This window comes from Mirounga leonina, unplaced genomic scaffold, assembly GCF_011800145.1.
Source record: "Mirounga leonina isolate KUSES-001 unplaced genomic scaffold, KU_Mleo_1.0 Mir_168, whole genome shotgun sequence".
Taxonomy (NCBI): domain Eukaryota; kingdom Metazoa; phylum Chordata; class Mammalia; order Carnivora; family Phocidae; genus Mirounga; species Mirounga leonina.
Genome location: NW_023270426.1, coordinates 75,339,881 through 75,365,873, shown reverse-complemented (window position 1 = coordinate 75,365,873; position 25,993 = coordinate 75,339,881). Strand labels below are relative to the sequence as shown.

At 36.0% G+C, this 25,993-nt stretch overlaps 1 protein-coding gene across 6 annotated transcripts in view; it reads right to left on the bottom strand.

The window, feature by feature from the left end:
* FER (FER tyrosine kinase) overlaps positions 1-25,993 on the bottom strand; it is a 412,363-nt gene that overhangs the window by 102,811 nt on the left and 283,559 nt on the right. For all 6 annotated transcript variants that reach the window (XM_035015022.1, XM_035015019.1, XM_035015020.1 and 3 more), the window contains one exon: positions 13,303-13,426. In XM_035015022.1, the coding sequence (XP_034870913.1) occupies positions 13,303-13,426 (124 nt within the window). The remainder of the gene's footprint in view (positions 1-13,302; positions 13,427-25,993) is intronic.

Sequence of the window (25,993 nt, the reverse complement as noted above, 5' to 3'; positions counted from 1 at the left end):
TTTTAATTTTATTCCTTCACTAATTTATGTAAGTAAATAGAAGCCTAATTTTAAAGAGGCATAATGGGAATTGTAAGAATGAAGGGAAAAATATTACTCACTGAGAATTAAAGTTACTTGTTACATACTCTTGGGCTTAAATGGTAAGGAACTAAGTACCTTGGCAGTGTTCTAGCTATAACATTCATATTCTCACATTATTTACATAATGAATGGACATAGGGCAGGGAAGGGAGAAAGAGGCTAAATGAAATATGTGCCTACTGAGCACTCTAATACATAATAACACATCTGTTGTTTACTGCCAATTATCTCCAAGTATATGTTAAAAATTAATACTTTCTGGCATGTTATAAATTACTGCTTGCTTAAGCCATGGTTACTGTCTGAGATAGGACAGGGTCAATATAACAAATAACTACTGTTAGATGAGAACCGGATTGGTATTCACCTTCTGTGACTCTTGGAGGAGGACACTATTCTGACAAGAGCAGTGATATTGCCTCACTGAATCTCTGAAATAATCACATTCAAACAATTTAAAAAAAGGCCCTAAGCATCCTAAAACTTTCATACTAACACACAGCAGGCAAAGAATTTTGGTCTGTTTGTATAATACTTACTGGTTTGCATAAGATATCATTTTTTCTTCAATTATGCATTATAAAGAAATGAATCAGAGAAAACTAAAAATGTAAAAATGAACATTTTCATTGAAATGTTGGTGAAACAACTTACGATTATTTTTCTAGAAAGTCCTTAGTCATCTAATGGTGTTCAATCAGCACTTCGGATAGCAGATAAAAGACCTATTTTGTTTTTTCATTAATTTATCCATTTATTTATTCATTCAAATGTCAGATGTTTATCAAACTCCCACTACATGAAAAGTATCCAATAAAAAATGTTCACAGAAAATCTGCAGTATTTCTTTCCCACACAAAGCAAATCAGACTGTGCAATGAAAAGAAGTTCAGCCTTAAAAGGTCGATCTAAGAATACAAAATAGTCAAGTATTTCTTTTCCATAACAAAAGTATCTATCCATAAGAAATATAAATAAGTGTACCAGACCACAAACTGTAACTATTCTCTCCAGGCCATCTTATAAATATTTAATATTTAATATAATAGAAGTCATTTTATTCTATAATACATAACCTTACGTTAGAAGGAAATGACCTTTTGTCTACTAAACAAAATAGCAACTGAATGACCTCTTCTCTTTCGTGTCACTTTAGTTCCACAGATGACATTATTTCTCCAACAATCAGGCACGATCCACTGGCATTATTAACTAGCAACACTAGTTGTAACACCAAGTTATTCAGTTCAGTAGATAATTATTTTCATTGACAAGTCAGAAGCCCAGAGACCTCTGGAGGAAAATACGACCCACTATAAAGTTATGATAAATTATGCATACATTTAATTTTACTTATCTCTTTAAATCAATTGGTCTGCAAACTAGGATACTATTTGCAAGGCACAATTCTTAAAGATCTAGAACTTATTTAGAAAACATATGTTTAATTTAAATGCAAAAAAACCCCTGCAGATGAGATTTTGAGTGCCATTCATTTCAAGGTCACTTTCTTTATTCCATTACAAGAATTATAACACAAGAGTCTGGCACAATGAAAATGCCAGAAGTGGTGGGAGTCTGCCCAATCTCAGCTGTATCATTAGCCTTCGCACAGCTCTCCGCATACAGCAGGCTCCCAGTAAAATCAAAGTTACACGGTGTGCTTTTATTTGGCTCATTATAGTTTGAAGCAATAATGTTAGAATTATTAGAATTACAGAAAATAAAACCTTGGAGAGTGTCTTAGAGCCACCTGAATTTATAAGGAAAATACAGAAAGACCATTTTTTGAAGTCTGTGTGAGAATATAAAGTCATCTTTCATTCTCTCTTTCTCTGTTAAGAGACTATAGCTAATATATTAGCAAAACCTAATGGCTTTACCTTCAACATACACCCAGATTCTGGCCACTTCTCAAGATCTCCACCACTGCCACACTGATCCAAATCCCATTGTTTCTCATTTAGATTATTTCAAAAGCTCTCTAACTGGTCATACTTCTGCACTTGCCCTCTTACAGTCTATTAAAAAAAAAAAAAAAGAATTCCAACTGATCTTTCAAAAACCTGGGACAGATCAAGTTAGTTCTCAACAGCCCCCATGTCATGCAGAATAAAAGCAAAGCCCTTTCAATGACTTACAAGGTCTTCGTGATCTGGCCACCTAATAACTAAGCTCATTCTCCATCTCCCTTTTTGGTCTTCTGTAGACACACCTACCTGCTCACATCTCAGGCCTTTTCTGACCTTGCTACACCCATTGCTGGTAAGGTTCTCACTGATAATCACATGGCTCACTCCTTTATCTCCTGGGTCTTCTCTATAAAATAGTGTCCATTCCAGCCTCCCCTTCCCTTTTATCCTATTTTGTTACTCAGGATATCATTTATTATCATGTGGAATATATTTACTTGCTTATTACTTTTTAAATGCACTGTCTGCTCTCCCTCATTTTTGTAAGCTCCAGAAGGGCACGGCTTTGTTTCATTCACTGTTGAAGGGGGATAGAATTTGTCACCCCAGAATATGCTTCTTTGACATAAGGATTATTTTCAGCTGATTATTTTTTAGAAGCAGCGGATACAGAGGGAGTTTTACAACTGAGTAGAAGTTACACTTTTGCAGGAGAGATTTACAAGGGAGCTCTCCATTTATAAGAATGTCTCCCTCCCTGTACCAAGAAGAGAAGGTAGACTCTAAATCTCTAGAAACTCTTATCAATAGAGAAGACACTGACTTAAATCTGTGTAACAATCCTACCCTTGTTTACTGCTTTGCCTGATAACTTCCCACAACTGGCCTCCCTCCCACCCACGACACATCTTCTTTAGCTGGAGTTGGTATTTAAGGTGGTGGCTTGGGCCATCTTGGGAAGTTACTCAGTTTTCCTGGGTCTCTCTCATGCATACATGTTATTTAACTTCTGTTTTTCCCCTGTTAGCCTTTTATTACAGGGGCATCTCAGGCAAAAACCTAGCAGATTAGAGGGCAGATTAGTTTTCCTCCCCTCTACCACCACAGCCACAGTATCTAGAGGAGTGCCCGGCCCCAAAATACCCAGGATTGGGAACACACAGATGAAAGAGTAATGGGAGTAAGGTGGCAAAATAAGGAGCTATGGGCTGGAGATAGAGATCAGCTGCCCAGAGATACCTAGGCTTTACCAAGTTTGGTACAAGAAATGTTTAGCCCAATGTTAAAACATTAAACAAAACCACACAGATGTATAGATACTCCCTGAATGGTATTATATGATCCATACTACTACGTTAGCAAGAAAATGAGCTTCTCAGATTCAACAAGGCCCAAGCCTGTTTGGACACTGTTAGAAAGTCTAGGGACCATGGTAAAATGAATGGGGATATCCTGCATTTGCTCTTCCTTTATATGGCCATCTTTTTCTGAAAAGTTTCTGTATCCTTGGCTAACTAGATAACTGAATTTAATCTTAGAATGGTGTGGGCATGTGTGGTCTCTTCTAGTTATGCTGTGGTCCCCCTGAAGTGTTGTGGGGATATTTCTTATCTACTCAAGTAGAGTTGCCTTCTCTAATCCAAATCAGTGTGTCAGAGAGAATATTATCATCTTCATTTTATACTGAAGAAACAGAAGCATAATAAGTAACTTCATTCATTCATCCATGCAATGATGTTTTTTTACCGATTGCCAACGAGACGCTGGTAACTGTTCTCTATACTGAGAAGGAACAAAATATAGCCAATATTCTCATGGAACTAACATTCTACTTGAGGGAGAGAGATAAAAAGCAAACCAGTATTTTACAGATAGATAGATACACACACACACACATACACACACCACTTTTATATATATGCATATATTTATACATGCACATATATGCATATGTAGATATAAATAAAATAAATGTCAGGTCATGATAAGGACTGATGAAAAATAAAGCAGGGGAGAGGTTATAGGGAATGCCATGATGGGGGTTGGGGAGGGTTCTAAAGTCACACAACTAACATGGTGTAGAGCCAAGATTCAAACAGAGCATTCCAATGTCAAATCTGTGGTCTTAACCACTATGCTGAAGCTGCTAAGTGGCTCTGCAAATGCTAACCTTCCAGTCTATTAGAGTTGGCAATGCAGACAGAGACAGTCTGATTGGGACAGAAACACTTTAAAAAGGAAACCTGAGAATGAAAAGGGCTTCTGGTGGTGCTCTGTATCTAAAACAGAATGAACAATATTTGAAAACAAAAACTGGGCAAATCCCCCACCACCCCGTAATTCTCAAAATTAATAAGGTGAGTCAGTGTCTGGTAAATGTCATAGGCTTGGGTTCTCTAGGTCCATATGCTGACTGCTCAGACCCTGCCTTGGAAGCAATTTGCAAGTGAGAAGGTTAGGCTTGTTTTTATGTCATCCATGTTCTAACAGATTTCTTGGAGACCAGAATTTCCATTTGACCAAGACTAATTAGAAACAGCTAGCTACTCTAGCATAAATCAGGTTTGACTTGAGAACATGAATACAACCAATGGTCACCCAAATTTCTGGGGTAATCATGAACCCAACTCCACAGTTCTGAGTGTGATCTCCTACCTGTTTAGACTCAGTAGGAGCTAGGATTCAAGAAGACTACATGGACCAACTTCAGGAAAGAGTCAAGCTGGCAGCCTGACACCATGGAACTGTGGGAGAATGAATCATCCCAGGAAAATATGGAGATAAGACTTGTAAAGGATTCTCTTATCCCTGCGAAAGGCTTTCTCTAAATCAGTACTGATGAAATCGTTTTAGGTTTTGCTTCATAAGAGAAATTTCCACATGATTGCTCATACTCCCAGATGGGAAGAACTGGAGGTATATCCAACATATAGTTTAAATGTTTTGTTTAGATTCCCAGGCTTTGTCATTAACTCAATCTAGAAATGACTCTTCCCCTTACCAGCTGTATGACACTGGGCAAGTTACGTACTTTTTTTTGTGGTTCAGTTTCTCCTATTATAAGCGGAGATGAGTGGTACCATTCTCATTGAAATATGAGGACTAAATAAGATAGTGAATGTACTTGCCAAATAGTAAGCACTTGATGAATGCATGATACTCTTTTGGGGATCCTGCTTCATATATGTCTCATCCTCTGAGAATCATCTCCTCACACACCAGGATGGGCTCCTGTAAATCTATATAACAACGATCCTGCATACTCTCCTCTGTCTAGCCATCTTATTGATTAAAACAAGGGTAGACACATAATATAAGCTAGGCCAATCAATTCTTTCTGCCAAGAATTTGAAGTTAGACCTCAAAGACTAATTAGTTATCTGCAGATGCTAGGCCTGGAAAGTTATATTGATTCAAATGTCACTTGAGAGCCCTTTGCAAATGGGGCAGAGGAATGTAGTCTTCAGAACAAGAGGGAAATGAAGCAGTGAGATTGAGGAAATAATGAAAGACCAAGTGAACACAGAGGAAAAGACAGAAAGAGATGCTGCCTTGGTCCCTGACCACTTCCCAGTTCCTAATTCCAATGGCTCCCAGGGCTGGCTGAGCTTCCTGTGTCCTGAGTTCTGTGAGAAAATTCTATTTTCTTATAATAAATGTCCTATTGCTTAAGTTAGCTTACGCTGTTTCTGTTCTTTGTCATCAAAGAGGTCCTTAGAAAAAGTGGTAACCTAAACATTTGTATTAGTTTAATGGAAAAGCTCACGTTTGACATTCTGAATCAGAAATGTATTTACTGTAATTAACTGAATGAAAGTGAGAAATAATAGAGAAGAGGTATAGGCCAATTTCCCCCCATCATTTCTATGTAACATAGGACAAAGCTAGCCCTAACCAAACTATGAAATAGCTTTAATGTGTTGCTATTCTCTTCTCTCCCTCCCTTCTCATTCTCAAGGACTGCTTACCAGAGGGCCCTAAATTCCTGAACAGTGTCTTATATGCTGTGTTTTTCCTACCAGTAACCATAAATCAAAACTTATCTGTCTTTTGACCCTTTCCCCCAAATCCGTCATTTTTGTTTTCTAAGAAGGCAGCTAGATACTCTGGTACATTAACCCAAGCCAACATGGTAATTGATTGTAATATAAGAGAAGGCCTCCTTTTTCATTCCTGGAAACATGCATGTGACCTTAGGGGAAAAAATCCCTTAATTAAAATGAATGAAACTAGTGATGGGAAATTCTGACACTGAATAAAGTAGCAGGATAATTTTTAGAAAGGTGCTTTTGTGATATCTTTTGTATGATAATCACACTGTATATGCAAATACCGAACTGCAGTAGAAAAAAAAGTTAGAGAAGGATTGCATATTTCTGACATATTTGAAATTATTGAGCACTCCTTTCTGTATTGCAGCAAAATTGGTTTAGAGGCTAAAAATAAAAGTACATCTTAATATATTCAAAATTGTAATCAAATGTTGGAACAAGAAAATCAGTCATAAATGCTTACTCAACTAACCAAGATTATCACATTCCTATGCTAATCCTGTGTTTTTAATTAATGGATAAAGCAGAAAGGGGTATCTAAACAATAGTGTATGAAAAACACAAAAATAAATTTTCAAGTTCTAATTAAATGGAGAGGCAATAACAAAATACTGCCTCATTCCAGCAACTCTTTATCAAAAACAACAAAAAACACCTCGGTATATCTTTCTAAAACTACATTTCACAGGCTTCTACATCCTCTTCTGTTTTTACTCATGAACATAAAGAGTCCAGATGTTAAATATAAGCTGAGCCATCACACCGAATACCATCTGGCTTTCCTTCCCGAATCTCCTAATTGATCAGAAGCTGCATTTCTTACAGAAGGCAGGGGAGTCCAGGGCAGTGAGTCAGAGTATGAACTCTAGAACCAGAGTGCCAGGATCCACACGTTGGAGCTGCCACTTTCTTTTCATATCATCTTGGGCAAGATCATCAACCTCCCTAACCAGGAGTTTCCTCATGTATAAAATGGGCCTAACCATAATACCTACTGCTGTTTTGAGGATTTATTCATTCACCAGTAAGTGCCTGGCACTGTTCCTGACTTTTGGAATCCAACAGTGAACACTACAGGTAAAAATCATTGCCCTCATGAAGCTTACATTCTCAGATACTGCATCTAAAGCACGTAATTAGCACAATGCCTAGTCCTCAGTAACTTATGAAGGGCAGCTGTTGGGATTACAAACACTTGAATGAGATGGAGTCAAACACCCACATTCAATGACTGGGAATGTGTTAGAAGAAGTCAGCACATCTAAGATCTAGCTAGCAATGGCTCTGCCACCGTTTAGATAAACTTCATTTAATCTCTGGGCTGCAATTATTTAATCTGTAAATGGATCCTAAAGTCCCTTTTACTGAATAAATGGAAATTCATGAGGGATATAAAAGGTGAAGTTCTAAAAACATTATAGGAAATATTTCACTTTGCCTATTTTACCTTTACCTTACCATTTAAATGATATGAAGATGCATTAAGCATAAGAATACATTTTCAGTACACTGAAAGCAGAGGGAGAGCTCAAATGCTAGGTTATCAGCTGTAGTTTAAAAAAAAAAAAAGAGAGAGAAAAACTGGAAAAATGTAGATGATCACTGGAAAAATGTAGATGATCAATATCATACCCAAATCTTTAGCTACATAAAGTATGAAATCACAAAAAATTTAAAATGAGACAGAAGCAGCATCTTACATTTATCTTAAAAAGAACACATTCCTTAGCCTCATCAGAAATCACTGGGTCAAACAATCTCTTTCTATAATATATTTAAGTGAAATGTAATATTGTTTCTTTCTGGACAACCTTAGCTTTCCTAAATTAGTTTTTCTAATGAAATTTAAAAATAAAATTGGTCCCATTCCTACTCCTTTTCCTAAGATTATTCATTTTTCAGGGTTTTGTAAATTTTGTTCAAATTACTTTTCTTTTCCAGTTAAAAACCACAGCATTTTAACTTTTTAAAAATCATCCCAATGTATAGCTAGATACTCCTGCAGTTTAGCCAAATTAAATGGCCCATGGTGAGAATGACCCTGTTTACCTGGCTCCGTCCTTTGGACTTCCCATTCTGATATGGGATAATATTGAACTCTTTAGAGTTTCATGATTAAGTCCTGCTCTCATGAAAAACATTGTTATGTTTTGCTTTCAACCTTCCTTCAGCTGGAATATTCTTTCCCCTTTTATTCAGCAACACACCCACCTACCAAGTCTCACCCAAACAGTATCTTCTGCAATTACGGACTTATCTCACCATAGCCCTGATTACTCCCACCATAACCCCCATATTAAAAGGTCATATTAGACCCTCTTAATATTACTCTCATGGCATTCTGCACATATTATCACTAACTTGATTATCTCTTTGCATAATTATTATTTTGTGTTACATCTACCTGATGGCAGGGACAATGATTCTTGTTGACATCAGCCTGGCACAGAGTAGGCAACTGTTCACATTTGTGAAGTGCTGGAAATATCTTCATTCTCAGTGGATAAGCAAAACCCTTATTAAACAATAAATCTGATCTTATGGGCTTTAATTTGTAGAGTTATTAGCCTTACTCCGTAACAACAAAACATCATTGCAGTAAAGCAACCAAAAATAAAGAGAAATCAGTCCAAGATTTAAAATTAGAAAAGTAAAATCATTTTCTACAAGCATCTCTCCAAAAACACCTTTTCTGGTTTTAACACAGAATATCATGAAATTAAGAAATGCTTCCAAAATTCCCCACAGATTGGTCTTTAACACAAACACATACCAATCAAAAGCTTATCCTTTCTTTACTTTCCACAGACACCAAAGAACACGGCAGAAAGCCAACTTTTAGAAATAAACCCAAATAAAAATAAATCTTCCAGTAAGATTCCTCAGCAATAAAACCGTAAATGTCATTCCCACTTATACCTAGTATAATGTCAAGCTTCAATCTACTTAACATCAAAATTAATCAGGTTTAATGCTTTTTCTAGAGTGACATCTAACAACCCTTTTTTTTTTTTTAAGATTTTATTTATTTGCTTGACAGAGAAAGAGAGAGCACAAGCAGGGGGAGTGACAGGCAGAGGGAGAAGCAGGCTCCCCGCTGAGCAGGGAGCCCGATGCGGCACTCGATCCCGAGACTCCGGGATCATGACCTGAGCTGAAGGCAGTCGCTTAACCGACTGAGCCACCCAGGCGCCCCATACCATTTTAAGTAAACACACACACAGCCCAAAGTTTATCAGTATACTTCAAATCTTTATAAGGTACAAGTAGGAAAGAAAATCTCACATTGGTCTACAGAATAATTATAAAGAAAATGCAGTTGATTACAACTAAACACAAAATATCCAGCAATTCACTAGCTATAAACAGAAATAGTTTCAATTAGAAACTTAGAGTATCAAGAGAACCCTTCGGGAAGTTAAATGGAAATTACAAGAATATTTTCCAAAAGCAGGCCATTTCTTCATGCAATTACTTGTTTCCATTTTATAGCTGTCATACTTGTTTATCTATAACAAAACATTGCTCTGCTCTTCTCATAGTAATCAAAACAACAAAACAAAGCTAAAGAAAGAAAATGTGTCCCCCCAAACTTAAGATACTATTTTGATGAGACACAATTAGAAATATTTTCAGGTACTGCACTCTAGGAACTTCTAATCACTGAACAGGATAAAATATGTAAGTTCATATAAAATTTAAAGCACATTAAAAATTTTTGCTTTGATCTGTGGGACAAAGACTTCATAATTCATAGACATGCATATATTTTTAGTAATATTTGGGGATGTCAAGAATAGGGCTGGGTGTCTTTCTTCACTACTTGAAAATTGAAACTTTCGATCATGTTCAGATTAATCAATTTTTAAAATGAATTTCCTCATTTCCAATGAGGAAAAATGCTTTTCACTGTAATGAATACTATATATTTATATTTATATTTTGGTATTTCTTAGGAGAAAAAACATGTAACATGTCTTGAGTGCATCTTTTAACTATAAATCAATTGAAATCCATTGCAATTACTATTACTACCACAGAAATAGTTCTATAGGATGACACATAGGAAGAGGGTTCTATGGTACAATTCACTTCTATAAAAAATTCAACACAAAGAATATTTTATTTTTTCAACATAGTGTCATGTATTGGTGAGGTACTGAAATGCAAAGAAAAAGAAAATGAATTCATCCAAAAGAGCATTTACATAAATTTCAAGAGTAACGAAAGACCACTGGCTGGAGGTATAAAATTCATCCACTAATCAGGATCAACAGGGAAAATCAGAATAGCAGATAGTTTAGAAGAAATCAGTGGAAGTGTTGGTCAGAAAACATTACATTGTTGCTTTATATGGCGAATAAGGAAAATCATAGAAAAAAGAAAAGCATTTATTAAAATAAAGACAAAAAGAAAATATTCTATGCCATGGATGACAAATTTGGGGCTTGTGTGTTAATGCTTATCAGTGCCCTAACAGATGTGACTGATCAATCAATGGACTCTTTGTCACTGATCCTGGAATCTTTCTCAATACACAACACAGAAAGCCACTACCAATCACTGAAAATTGGCACTGAAATCTATTTGTCAAACCTGCTCTCAGTGATATTGTTTAAGTTATTCAATCAGGAACCTTCCCCACAGGCAAATAGTACAGGAATAGGTACAACCTTCTAGAATACGTGCTCAAGCAAGGGTTGACATTCAAAAATTTGTGAATGCATAAAAATTCTTAACAAGGAAAATGGAAAAATAACATTACACCAGGTAATGTTATGATTCGGTGAGTGGGATAAATTTTTAGAGGCTATCTCTACAACTTTGAATCATTTCAATTCTGATGACACAGCATTTAAAAAAATACAGTCATCCATTTGCAAGAAAAGCAATCACTACAAAAGTAGCAAGAAATTGAAACAATTCCCTCAACCAGGAGGCAACAGAAATTAAAGACTGGTACTGGTAACTGACAATTAATTAAGTAGTTTCAATGTGGTTTATTCATTGTAATTTAAAGCTATAGTCTAATGATTTGAAAAATAAAATCTGAGACAAAATGAGTAACTACAGTAGAGAATCTGGTGCCTGAAGTAGCTTTAAAACCTGAGCAGCCAAAATTATAGATTTTCTATAAATGAAGAACAAAACCCTTCATTGTTACTTTTAACAAAACTGTTTTCTTCTAATGAAATTAATAATGCAATTCTTGCCCAAAATCAAATACTTTTTAAAAATCTTTAAAAATCGGAGAAAGATAATTATTACATAGTTTCACGCATACGCAGAATATAAAAAACAGTGCAGAGGACCGTAAGGGACAGAAGGGAAAACTGAATGGGAAGAAATCAGAGGAGACAAACCATGAGAAACTCTCGACTCTGGGAAACAAATTGAGGGTTGCTGAAGGGGAGGGGGGTAGGGGGATGGGGTAATTGGGTGATGGGCATTAAGGAGGGCATGTGATGTGATGAGCACTGGGTGTTACACCCAAATGATGAATTGTTGAACACTACATCTGAAACTAATGATGTACTATGTGTTGGCTAATTGAATTTAAATTAAAGAAAAAAACCTGAATTAAAAAAAAATAAAATAAAAATATCTTATTATAATGTGATTTGATCTCTAGTCATAGAAAGTAAAACAAAAATACAAGGACAGTGGCTAAGTTTTAGTTTTCTTCATTTCCAGAAATACAATATCTCTACTGAAAGGTATTTTAAAATATAGGTGACCATTGAGCTATATTGGAAACACAAGCCATGATTTCAGTTTTAGAATAAAATTGAAAATGTGGCAAAATTTTTTGGAAAACTAAATAATCAGTTTGATAAAGCAGATAGTTAGCCAGACATGAGCAGGTAACAGCTATTTTCGTCTGTTAAGAAGGGTGGAAACCAAGTTTCAGCCAGAGGGCACATGCATGTACTCTTCCCTGTAAGTGCTGCCCTACAATAACCTATAGCTTCATGAGAACACATTTGCATTGTGGTCTTGACTACCCCCCCACTCCCCTTGCAGAGGTATGGCTCTGTGACAGTTCAGATAAGGGCCATATAGGACCAAAACTCCCCCTCTCTATTAGGAGGAGACCTTAGATGATTGGAGGCAACCCTAGTCAGAGGACCAGCCCATAACTCTTGCGAGCATAAAAAAGAAAGACCACCCTGGTCCCTGGTGCAGCTGCCGTCTCTGGGTCTGCCCGCTCGTCCACCTTGAGAGTGTGCTTTTGCTTTCATTGCTATTAAACTCTTTTTTACTTGAGAGTTTGGCTCTAAATTCTTTCTTGGCCCAACTCAAAAATGGAGACAGGGGGTGGGGGGTGGGGGGTGGGGCAGATGGGACATCTGAGATCAAATCAATATATATTTCAGGTGAAGGTACTTTTGTTCTGCTATATAATTACACATTATACAATTTTACCAGAATGTTAAATCAAAACCTGCATAATGAAATACATCAGAGAAAAACAAACATCCATAACTGAACCAATTTAGATAAAGTCCATAATCGTTCAATCTGACAATGAACTCTGCCCCATGTTAAATAGTATTACCTGCTGTTTCCAGTGAATAAAAACTGCATCAATGCCCCCACTTCATTTTGCTTATGTACACTTAGCCATATTTAGGCTCTCACATGAATTCAGCAAGACATCTTAAGTTGTACCGACATTTAGCAATAAAGAACATTTTCAGCTACAAGCAACTAAAACCACAATCTATAAAAGCATTACAACCAAGTCCCTGCTCTTAAAGTAATTAGACAAGTTTTCTAAATCTCCCTTGAAATAACTATTATGCTAATATCTTCTACCCTTGGCCAATTCACTGTCATGAATTGTTGTTTTACTATTATGCTCTTCCAAGACTTTTTAAGTAATTTCTTCACAAAATGAGAATAGGGAGCAGATGAAACAATCCTATTTGGCTATAAGACTGTAGCTAATTATATGACTAACTTGTGGTACATCTTATCAATATGTCATTCATGATTATAATACAACAGATTTTAATCAGGAAGTAGCTCATTGTCTAATGAGGTGTACTTATCTCAGGTAAGAGAAAACAAGTGTTTCTATAAACTATATAACCAACTATCAAAGAAGGCTTTCCCACAAAACACGAAAACCAACAAGAAAATATGTAAGTTTTATGAAAGAACTTCATTGCTATATTGCAGCAAATATGTCACTTCTCTAGCGTTCTGTTGATACAACCAGAAAATGTTTAAAAAAATGTCCTCCTTACCTGTGTATACAGTTTTTACTCTCGAGATAGGACATACCAGAAGCAGCATCTAGTGAAAATTTCACTAATTGTTTGAGCTTTATTTCATCCTTCTTCTTTCTCAGAAAGGACAGGAAATCACCTCCTAGAAGAATTGACAGATGAACAATGAAATATCATCAGGATGTACTGCCTATTAGAGATACCTGACAAAACTGAAAGAATTACACATTCGACCATGCTTTCTGCCAATTTTGTTTGAGGTGAGGATAAAGCAAAAGATGAAAGAACACATCTATTAGAAAACAGATACCATAAACTTACCCAGATACAGTTTAAGTAATTTAAGTGCTTCACACTGTGTATTATCTAACACATGATAATACTCAAACAAAATCATACAATTCCTCTGTTGCAATTTCTCACCGATTTACCTGGCCCAAATTTTCTGTGAAATTTTATTTTCTCTAATACCAAATAAAAGATTATAACTATTATGAGTTTAAAATGTAGATGAGATCAAATTAGTTATCAGATTCAGTGACTGCTTATGATAATTAAGTCACTGATGGTAGAGCCAGAGGGGGGGAGCTATGGTTTTGATAGGATTTAATTGCTGAGCCAGATTGCATTTTGGGCATCAAATGGATTTCAGTGATGTCTTAGAGCAACTCTTTAAATCAGCATGGTCCAAAAGAAATGTAACACACAGTAACTTTCAATTTTCTGGTAGCCACATTTGGAAAAGTAACAACAACAAAAAGGTGAAATTCATTTTAATAATATATTTTTTCTTTAGCCCAATATATCCAAAATATATTATACCAGTATGTATCATTACAAAATTATAGTGGAAATATTTTACATTTTATCATCCTAAGTCTTCAAAATATGTTGTTTATTTTACATTTTGTGGGACATCTCAAATATTTGATCTGTATTTAGGTTTCATAAATTTATAGTTGAAACAGAATATTCATATACCTACGCTGTTTCACACATGTTTAAAATTTTCTAGTAACTCAATCATATCCATTTTAAATTGAATAAAATTAAATGAAATTCACAATTCAGTTTTTTTAGAAGCACTATTTCCAAAGCTGAAGAGCCATCTATCACCCATCTCAACCATATTAAAATACTGTCGACCTTCAACTGTGCATTCATTCTTCACATCGCATTAAAGGCTATAAGAAGGCTTGATTATTCTTCCTTGTTAGTATAGAGTGTAATTGTATTTTTTTTAAAAAGTTAAATATATTAGAATGAATGTTCTCTCAAAACAATCATTCCCACTTTCTATTAGACCCTCAGATTCTAAACCAGAATTTTGCAAGAGGGATTAGCATTTTAATTGCCATTTCCTGAATTTTGTAATCCTCTTCACCAGGGATCCAGGCTTCCTTAAATAGAACAACTCTAGAGCTGAAGACTTAATGGCTTTTTCTTTAATGAGAGTACCTGGAAAATAAACTCTTGCCTAACTCTACTTATAATGTTATCTTTCTCTAACTTCTTCTCTTATTCACAAATCAAGTGTTAGGCAAATTTAGGTGGGCCATTTACAAAATCAACAGCTATATGCTTAAAAATAATCTTAACGGTGTCAGATAATTTCTTTTTTCTGTTCTTTTAAAGAGAATATCAAATGCATTCAATTACTAGGAAGATTATTGAAACAGTCTCCATCAAGCTTAACTTAATTTTCTGAACAAAACACACTCAAGCAACAGTAAACAGCAAAACTAACCACTGATTTCTCTACTTTAATAGGTATACCAATTCAGTGGACTTGAAATCAATATTTAGTTCAAGTTATTACTTGGTCCAATATTCATATATATTAATTCTTTGTTAGATATATGTTGGCGCCTATTTCAGAAGAAGTGCAGATTCCTGGTCTTGCAACCACATAGCATTTTGTTTGAGCTCTGGAATAGTTTTCAAATGAAAAGAGCTTTTCTGGAATTTGATTTAAAGCAGCCTATGACATAACCTCAGTGTTCTGTGAAATCCTAATATTTCTTTCCAAAGTTAGCTCGTTTTCAGCACTTTTCCATCTGCCTCCTGTTCTTTTTAAAAATTTACTCCTTCAGTGAATCCTCCTTTACCCCTTAACCCCTGCCCCAAATGGTAAACCCTAGGAAAAGAATTGTACCTCTGCTGCTCATTATTATAATTTCAGAGGTTACCACACTGTGTCTAGCATGTAATAATACCTCAATAAACATCTCTTGAATGAGTGAGTAAAAACAATGTGTATCTCTTCTTGCAGCTTCTAAGCTTCCCATGAAGACAAGAATCATTTTCATTACTTTTTACATTTCTTCCCTAGTCCCTCTCCAATGGTGAGAACTTTGCTTTTCAAGTACTTGTCAAATGTTAAAACAGTGTTGAGAAAAGGATATTACATTTCTTATCAATGGCACCGATGGGTGCCATAAAATTCTTTAAATTCCATCAATAAAACTTAGCGCATTTAAGAGTAAGCTCATTTTGATAGATGCTTCTTAACACTAATGCCTTAAAAACTACATCTTTTAAAAAAATGATTTGCAAAGAAGCAATCCCTGGTAGATAAAACTGTAAAACAACAAATGCATAATATAATAAAGAAAAGACAACATTTAAATAGAATTACAAATTGCCTGAAAAGTGAAGCCAGGTCAATAAAGGTAAAGCACTAGAAAGTAGAATGACATATAGCTATTTCCAAATACTGAGACAAGCCAAAGATACAGATGAAGGATTGTCTGACTGCCTCTTAGTTAATCCAACAATATTTCTGCCTTAGAGAAATTTCTTGCTTGAAATCATTAAATTATTAAAGTAAATTTTAAATTTATTTCCAACTCATAGTTATTCAAGACACAGACAGAATGATCTTAAGGAGGAAAGCTGCACCACCCCACAGCCCTAGTCAGCTTCTTGCAGAACACTGCAGAGAAGCAAAGACTTCAATAAAAGTTAAATAATTGTGATTCAGTACTGAAAGCCTGAGCCTTGGGCAAGTGTAAGCAGTAAGAACCCAGAAGCAAGAAGTAAACTCCCCAGGGGACAGAGTATGAGACTAGCAGTAGGTTACCCAGGAAATAATTCAGACCGGGCCAGAAATGTTCCCCTAGGCACAATACTTTATTATTACCATTAAGTGAAGAACAATTGGAGAGTGACATCAGATGACAGTTTTTAGTATTCACTGTCAGTTATTGTAGAGGATAGTGTCTCTTCCTTTGAACTCATTCCCCTGCCGCTTTCATTAAGTGCCAAGTTAAAGAACCTCTCTTAGAATTTGTGATATACACGATCATATATACAACACATATGTTTATATGTGTACGCATGTATGTATATGTGCATATACCATACCTGACCACTATCATAAGGATCTTGGTGTTCAAAGTGGGCAAAACAAGATATTAATTCCCATTTTGTAAATCTGTCTCAACAAGGATTATTTCTATATAGGTACATTGTACATTAAACCAAAACAGGATGGATTATTTTCTAGAATTCTTCACCAGTGATAGATTTCTAAGACGATACTTAATATGTTTTTATAGTCAATTTTTAGTTTACTAGGGAGATAGCACGACATCATGAAAAGAGCATGGATACTGAAGTCAGACTGACCTAGGTCCCATTACCTATGTGGCCTCGGGTAAGTTAATTTCTTTTTTTTTTTTTTTTGTATTTACTTATTTGAGAGAGAGAGAGAGAGCACAAATGCAGGGGGAGGGCAGAAGGAGAGGGAGAAGCAGATCCCCCGCTGAGCAGGGAGCCCAATGCGGGGCTCGATCCCAGGGCCCCAAGATCACGACCTGAGCCGAAGGCAGACGTTTAACCAAATGAGCCACCCAGGCATCCCTAATCTTTCTAAACTTCTTTAAAACAAGGATTAATTCCATTTATTTCTCAAGATGGTTTTGAAGACTAAAATGTATCTAAAACACTAAGTCCCTGCCTAGAAAGTCATACACACAATACTACTCCTACTTCTTATTTTTGCTCAAGCTATTTTGCATCTAAAGAAGACAGGTTGTTTGTCACGTATCTATTTTCCCTTACTCACCTCAAATTCCTGCCCTTCTCCCATTTTGGAAAGTATTCACCTCCCCCTCAACAAGAAAGGTGGCCCTAGATTGGCTTCACGCAATGAATGAAGCCCATTCCCCTGCCCAAGTGACTGGTTCAGGGATAGGCACATGGCTTAATTTGGGCCACTGAGATATAAGGAGATGCTTAAGAGGGGAAAGAAACTTTGGTTTTTGAGAGACGCACCAGGAAAGAAGCATTCTCTGCCACTGGAAGTACACAAGATAGCATGTAGCATCATGAGGACTGGCAGACTAGGGGTGAAGCAATCATCATGGAAAGCAGAAAATAGAGAAGGAAAGAGAATGGTTTCTGGCGATATGTTTGAGCCACTGGATCAAACACTGCCTGAACAGTGACTTCCTTCTAGATTCTTCAATTAAGTGAACTAATAAAATTTTTTTTTTTAAATATCTTTTGAGAGAGAGAGAGAGCATACCCATGACTGGGGGAGAGGCAGAGGGTGAGGCAGAGAGCCTCAAGCAGAGCTCCTGCTGAGTGCGGAGCCCGCGTGGGGCTTGATCTCAAGACCCTGAGATCATGACCTGAGCTGAAACCAAGAGTCAGACACTTAACGGACCGAGCCACCCAGGCGCCCCAAATCTCTGTAATTTTTAATACAACTTCTGTACTACCAACACAAAGGTTCCTAATGGATAGATATTTGTATTAGAAGATTATTTGAGAATTTTAAAAGGTAATATATATTATATGTCTGGAACAAGTAGGAAACAATAAATAGAAGTGCTTCTTATTGCTTGCAGCCAACCTTTAGTAGGAGGATAGAAGGCTGTTATTCTCAACAGTACTTTCTCAAAAGATTTCTTACTCTATGCTGTGGAAATTTGATCTTACCTGTTCTTTCAGTATTCATGGGATGGTGAGGAACTGATCACATTCAACAAACTCAGAGAGATTATTATATAAATAAGAACACTAATTTATCAATTTGTTATTGGAGAAAAGGGATAATCACTCAGCATTCCTATGGTTGCTTTGTCTACTTTCGACCAAGATTTTACTTTTTACTATGTGTTTATTGCAACAGAGCTCAATAGTGACATGTTCTAATGCTCAAGGAGGAAGCTAGAGAGGTAGATTCACCAACTAATTTTATTCCTAAGACTTACAAACATACACACACACATGTCACTGAATCATGTAGAGGTCTTAATTTATCTTCAAATAACTTCAAAGTTTATTAAGAGATCTCAGTCCCTAGTGATATATAAAATACATAATTCATTACCCTTGTTTTTTAGGATATAAATTTATTCCTGACAAGTTTGGTTTAATTGTGTTCACTTGGAAATTTAAATAGGATAATAAAGCAACTATTAAGTTGTAGGGAGCTATTTTGGAGGCCCCATTTCTGTCATTGTTCAGAGTTTTTATTTTTTAAAAAATCAACTTTTTCTCTTTAACCTGTAGTGATGAGAGTTAACCTGTAGTGATGAGAGTTAGCTGGACCATCAAAAATAAGGGGAAAAATATGTATGATAATCATAAACATTGAATGGTGATACAACCTGTTCTCTGTGAAACACAGAAAAGATTTTATTTTTTATTATTTTTTAAAGACTTTATTTATTTGAGAGAGAGAGAGAGAGATCAGGAACAGGGGGAGGGGCAGAAGGAGAGGGAGAAGCTAGGCAGGGAGCCCGATGCGGAGCTCGATCTGAGGACCCTGGGATCATGACGTGAGCCGAAGACAGACTCTTTAACTGACTGAGCCACCCAGGCGCCCCAATACAGAATAGACTTTATATAATAGGAGATAAGCCAAAACATGTTCTTAAAGAAGAAAACGCTGCATATAAGGTATACTCAGGTGGGATGGACAGCACAGAAGGAGATTAGGCAGGAGGATGCTCTAGTTGTCAGTCGAGGTGCTGAGGGCTTATATTAAGAACTATCCAAGTGAAGACTAAAGCACTAGATCTGAACAGACTCAGTAATAAGCTAGAAATGGGTCAGTTTGCGAAGATGAGTAAGATGAAAAAATGAATAACTGAAAATCACTACAAGAATACACTAGCTCTCCTGATTCCATTTTCTTTTTAAAGTAGCACTTACAGAACAGCTTGCTACCTAAGTAACATCATTCAGCTAGGCCAAATGCAAAGCTGAGTGTATGGTTTTCCCAATTTGGGTTAATACATGACATCAGTCTTTTCCAACAAAGTTCCTTAATAGCCATGTTCTGCTAACACTGCAGAATAGTGGGAACCTTTTGCATTTCTCCTTTGCAGGTGCTCTTTGAGAACATAACTCAATAGCAATCATGATAACAGTTCTATGAAATAAAGGAGTACATTTCACAGTATGTTTAACTTGCTGGTTCAAGGAGCACCAGCTGTAATCTTGCCAGACATTATATGAATTGCCACAATAGATGCCAGAGTCAACTTTCACAAACTCTCAGAATGTCAGTAGTAGAAGGCCCTTGGGACATAATCAGCTTTTTCACATTACGGAGGAGGGAGCTCAATTTACCTTTTATTTTATGGTGGTGATTTTGGTGATACTATTAAAATTCTCGGGTAAGTGTTTGCAAACTCTCTCTGGAGGCCAAAACCAGCTTTTTGCTTGTTTTTGTTTTTTGTTTTTTTAAATAAAGCTTTACTGGAAAACTACCACATTCATTCCTTACATATTATCTATAAATGCTTTCATGCTATGACAGCAGAGTTGCAATAGAGATTGTATGGCCCTCAAAGCCTAAACATTTTACTATCTGGCTCTTTATAGAAAAAGTTTGCCGACTCCTGTTTTAAAATATTTATTGCTCAGTATTCCATACAGCTGTAGTCCCTTTCATTTAAATGATTCCTATGGTTGCTTTGTCTACTTTCAACCAAGATTTTACTTTTTACTATGTGTTTATTGCAACAGAGCTCAATAGTGACATGTTCTAATGCTCAAGGAGGAAGCTAGAGAGGTAGATTCACCAACTAATTTTATTCCTAAGACTTACAAACATACACACACACAAATACATATAGTGGGATCGTGAATCCCCTGCCACCTTTCCACCCACAACACACTGCCACCAAGGCAAAGAAGTTCCACTGTCTGTCTCTCTCCTCAGTGCCAAACTACTCTCTTTTCCATTTTGTGGCTTCCTCTGTCTCTCAAAGCTGTCTTTGATGTAGAGTGTAAAGACAAGAATGGACAGGAAAATCAGGTATAGAATATGTTAGCTCTAAAGCCTCCTGGAACACACTACAAATACTTAGATGCTACAATGGCATTTAAAAAAAATCAGTGGAATGCTTGTTTTGATGCCTTTATCTGCTATAGGAAAACCTGCAGAGAAAAAAAAGAAGGCATCAATTCATGCTTCCTTAGATAGATTTTTAAAGAGATATGGGATAAAAAGACACATGCAAAAATACATTTAAATTTAATAGGAGAAATAGGTTTATAAAAGCTAAAAATATTTTTAGAAGCTGAATTTATCATAGGCTAGATATTTTAGGGACAGTAAGGTCTCCAAATCAGTGCTATCAATGACGACTTTGTAAGACCTATTACATAATATTATTTAAAATGATCAGAAATGTATATTTACATGTTCATATTTACACAGTTTTTGTTGGTTATAGTTAGAATTTAATTTATGCAAAGGTTTAGAGCACAAATACATTCACCAATTATGAAACTTTCTATCAGATTACAAAAATATTACTTTAAAATATACTTTTAAAGAACACATTGCAGCAAAGAGCTGGAAAAGTCAGTGTTAAGAAAAAAGTCAGAATAAATCCTTTTTCACTTTTTAAAAGGTTGTGGTACTCTGGAAAACAGTATGGAGATTCCTCAAAAAGTTGAAAATAGAGCTACCTTACAACCCAGCAATTGCACTACTGGGTATTTACCCCAAAGATACAAATGTAGTGATCCGAAGGGGTACGTGCACCCCGATGTTTATAGCAGCAATGTCCACAATAGCCAAACTATGGAAAGAGCCCAGATGTCCATCGACAGATGAATGGATAAAGATGTGGTGTGTGTATACACACACACACACACACACACACAGGAATATTACGCAGCCATCAAAAAATGAAATCTTGCCATTTGCAACGATGTGGGTGGAACTAGAGGGTATTATGCTAAGCAAAATAATCAGAGAAAGATAAGTATCATATGATCTCACTGATATGAGGAATTTGAGAAACAAAACAGAGGATCATAGGGGAAGGGAGGGAAAAATGAAACAAGATGAAACCAGAGAGGGAGACAAACCATAAGAGACTCTTAATCTCAGGAAACAAACTGAGGTTGCTGGAGTGGTGGGAGGTGGGAGGGATGGAGTGGTTGGATGATAGACATTGGGGAGGGTATGTACTATGGTGAGCGCTGTGAATTGTGTAAGACTGATGAATCACAGACCTGTACCCCTGAAACAAATAATACATTATATGCTAATTAAAAAAAAAGTTGTGGTAAAAAACACATACCGTAAACTTACCTCTTAACAACTTTAAGTGTACAGTATATTGTTAACTCTACTCGCAGTGTTTTTTTTTTTTTTAAAGATTTTATTTATTTATTTGAGAGGGAGAATGAGATAGAGAGAGCATGAGAGGGGGGAGGGTCAGAGGGAGAAGCAGACTCTCTGCTGAGCAGGGAGCCCGATGCGGGACTCGATCCTGGGACTCCAGGATCATGACCTGAGCCGAAGGCAGTCGCTTAACCAACTGAGCCACCCAGGCGCCCTCTACTCGCAGTGTTATACAACAGATCTCTAGAACTTTTTCATCTTGCATGACTGAAATTCTATACTCATTGACCAACTCCCCGTTTCCCTCTGCCAGCAGCCCCTGGCAACCACCATTCTACTTTGTTTCTGTGACTTTGAGTACTTTAAAAACCTCATGTGAGTGGAATTATACAGTATTTGTCTTTCTGTGGCTGACTTACTTCACTTACTTTAATGTCCTGAAGTTTCAACCATGTTGCAGAATAGGACAGGATTCCCTTCCTATTTAAGGCTGAAAAACATTCCATTATACGTATATGGCACATTTTCTTAATCCATCCACCCACTGATGGACAGGTAGGCTGTTTTGACCTCTAGGCTACTGTGAATAATGCTGCAATGAACATGGGTGTGCAGGATCTCTTTAAGATCCTGTTTTCAATTCTTTTGGATATATGCACAGAAGATGAATTGCTGGATCACACTGGAGTTCCATTTTTAATTTTTGAAGACTCTCCATACCATTTTCCATAGTGGCTACACCAGTTTATAATCACATCAACAAGTGCACAAGGATTCCAAATTCTCCACATGCTTGCCAACACTTGTTATTTTCCAGGTTGATAGTAGCCATCTTCATGGGTGTGAGGTAATATCAGCTGTTTGCATTTCCCTGATGATTACTGATATCGAATATCTTTCCCTATGCTTGTTGGCCATTTGTGTATTTTCTCTGAAGCCGTATCTATTCAAGTCCTTTGCCTATTTTTTAATCAAGATACATGTTGTTTTGTTACTGAGTTGCAAGAATTTTTTTATATATTCTGGGTACTAACCCCTTATCTGATAAATGGTTTGCAAATTTTTCTTCCAATCTATATGTTACCTTTACACTCTATTGACTATTTCCTTTGCTGTGCAGTGTATGTATGATATGGTCCCATTTGTCTATTTTTGCTTTTTTTGCCTGTACTTGTGGTATCATATCCGAGAAATCACTGCCCATTTTGATGTCATGAAGATTTTCTCCTATGATTTTTATAAGATTTTTATAGTTTCATGTTTTATAGTCAGTTCTTTAACCCATGCTGTTAATATTTTTATATAGTGTAAGATAAGTCTCTCTTCATTTTATCGCCTATGGATATCCAGTATTTCCAACACCATTTATTAAAGAGACTATCCTTTCTCTATTATGTATTCCTGGCACTCTCGTCAAAAATCATTTGACTGTATATGCCAGGGTTTATTTCTGGAATCTGTATTCTGTTTCATTGTTCTGTCTTTATGCCATATAATACTATGTTGATTATTGGAGCTTTGTAATATATTTTGATATCATGAAGTGTGAGGCCTTCAACTTTATACTTCTTTATCAAGATTGTTTGACTATTCGGGATCCTTTGGGATTCCATGCAAATTTTAGAATTTTTTTCTACTTTTGCAAAAAAAAAAATGCCACTGGGATTTTGTAGGGACTGCATCAAATCTGGAGATGGCTTTGGGTAGTATGGACATTTTAACAATATTAAGACTTCTAATTCATGAATGTAGGATGACTTTCCTGCATTCCTTTTATTTGTGTCTTCTTTAACTTCTTTCAGCAATGTTTTACAGTTTTCAGTGTTCAAATCCTTTACCTCTTTGGTTAATTTTATTCCTAAATAATTTTGTTTTGTAGTTTTCAGTGTACAAATCCTTTACCTCTCTGGTTAAGTTTATTCCTAAATAATTTATTCTTTTTGATGTTATGGTAAGTGGATTCAAGGAAAAATTTCCTTTTAGGACTGTTCATTACTGTATAAAAACACAACTGATTTCTGAGTGCTGATTTCGTGTCCAGCAACTCTGTTAAATTTCTTTATTAGTTTTAACAGGTTTTGTTGTGTATAATCGTTAGGGTTTTCTACAAATAAGATCATGTTATCTGAGAACAGAGATGATTTTACGTCTTCCTTTCCGATTTGGATATCTTTTCTTTTTCCTGCCTAATTGCTCTGGCTAAAACTCCTAGTACTATGTTGAACAGAAGTGGTAAGAGTGGGCAACTTTGTCTTATTCCTGATCTTAGGGAAAAGCTTTCAGTTTTTCACCATCAATTATAATGTTAGCTGAGAGCTTTTTTATATAATTTTACTACCTTGAGGTAATTTCCTTTCAATCACTGAAATTTGTCAAATTTCTACATCATTTAAGATGATCCTGTGAGAGGCTCCTGGGTGGCTCAGTCATTAAGCATCTGTCTTTGGCTCAGGTTATATCCTGGGATCGAGCCCCGCATTGGGCTCCCTGCTCAGCGGGACGCCTGCTTCTCCCTCTCCCACTCCCCTTGCTTGTGTTCCCTCTCTCGCTGTGTCTCTGTCAAATAGATAAAATCTTTAAAAAAAAAAAAAAAGATGATCCTGTGATTTTGGTGCTTTTTTCTGTAAATGTGGTGTGTTACATTTATATATTGTCGTATGTTAAATTCTCCTTGTATCACATTCACACATGAAACACATATATAGTGAGAACATAAATTTCTTCCCACCCTTTCCATCCACAATCCACTGTCTGTTAGGGATCAAGCCCTGCATCGGGCTCCCTGCTCAGCAGGAAGCCTGCTTCTCCCTCTCCCACTCCTGCTTGTGTTCCCTCTCTTGCTGTGTCTCTGTCAAATAAATAAAAATAAAATCTTAAAAAAAAAAAAAAAAGCTAAGTCTGATTGTCTGTTTCTCTCCCTACTTTCATGTCAAATCCTAACTGCCATCCTCACTCATCAAGGAACAAAGTATACAAATTTTTAAATCACTCATCAGAAATCTAAGGGAGCCTATAGCAGAATCTCTTCTGACTTTGTGACTTACTAACCATAAAACTTGATTATTTATGTGAACCACATGTCTTTGTACAAGTGGTTCTCTCTATGACAGATTTTTCTTTTCTGAAGTCGTTCTTGATAATTTCATCCACCTGGGGTTATCTTAACTGTAATTCACCTTGAATTGTATTGGCTGAATCAAGAGATAGTTCAAAATTAGAAAAATACCCTTTGTAAAAGCATAAAAAAATACACCACCACCAACAAAATACTTAGAAAAAATTTTAAAAAGGGGTATGTTACACATTTTATACTGATAACTATGAAACATTGCTAAGAGAAATTAAAGAAGTGCAAATCAAATGTAACAACATCAAGTCCATAAAATGGAAGATTAATATTGAGTGTTAAGAGTTAATTCTCCTCAAATTGATCAACAGAACAAATGAAATCTCAACCAAATTCCAAGCAGGCTTTTTTGGTTGAATTTTACAAGCTGCTTCTAAATTTTTCATGGAAATGCAAAAGATCTAAAATAAAGAAAAATGTTGAGAAAGAGCAAATTGGGAAGAGAAGTAGTACTACTATAAAGTTGTAGTCAGGGAAGTGTTTTGGCTTCAGGATAACCAAGTAGATCAATGAGACAGAAAAGAGCCCAGAAACAAACACACTCTATCTGTCCGACTTATTTACCACATAGACACCAAGCAATTCAATGGGGAAAGGAAATTCTTGTAAAGAACTGGTAGTGAAAGAGCTAGACAATTGATGGGAAAACAGAAGTTCAATCTCTACCTCACACCATAAACAAAATTAATTCAAATGACTTCTAGAACTCAGGTATAGAGCTCCTAGAAGGAAATGTAGGAAAATATCTTAATATAGGAGATATAGGAGAAGATTTCTTAGAACTCAAAAAGCAGTAACCATAAAGGAAAACAAAGGAAAAGAAAGCAAATTAAAATGGACTGCACCCAAATTAAAACCAAATAAAACTTTTGCTTATCAAAAGACATTATAAAAGTGAATAATAGGTAAGTCATAGATCTGGCTTTCTCCTTAAATTAAAAAAAAAAAATGTGGTTAAAAACAACACATAACCAAATGTA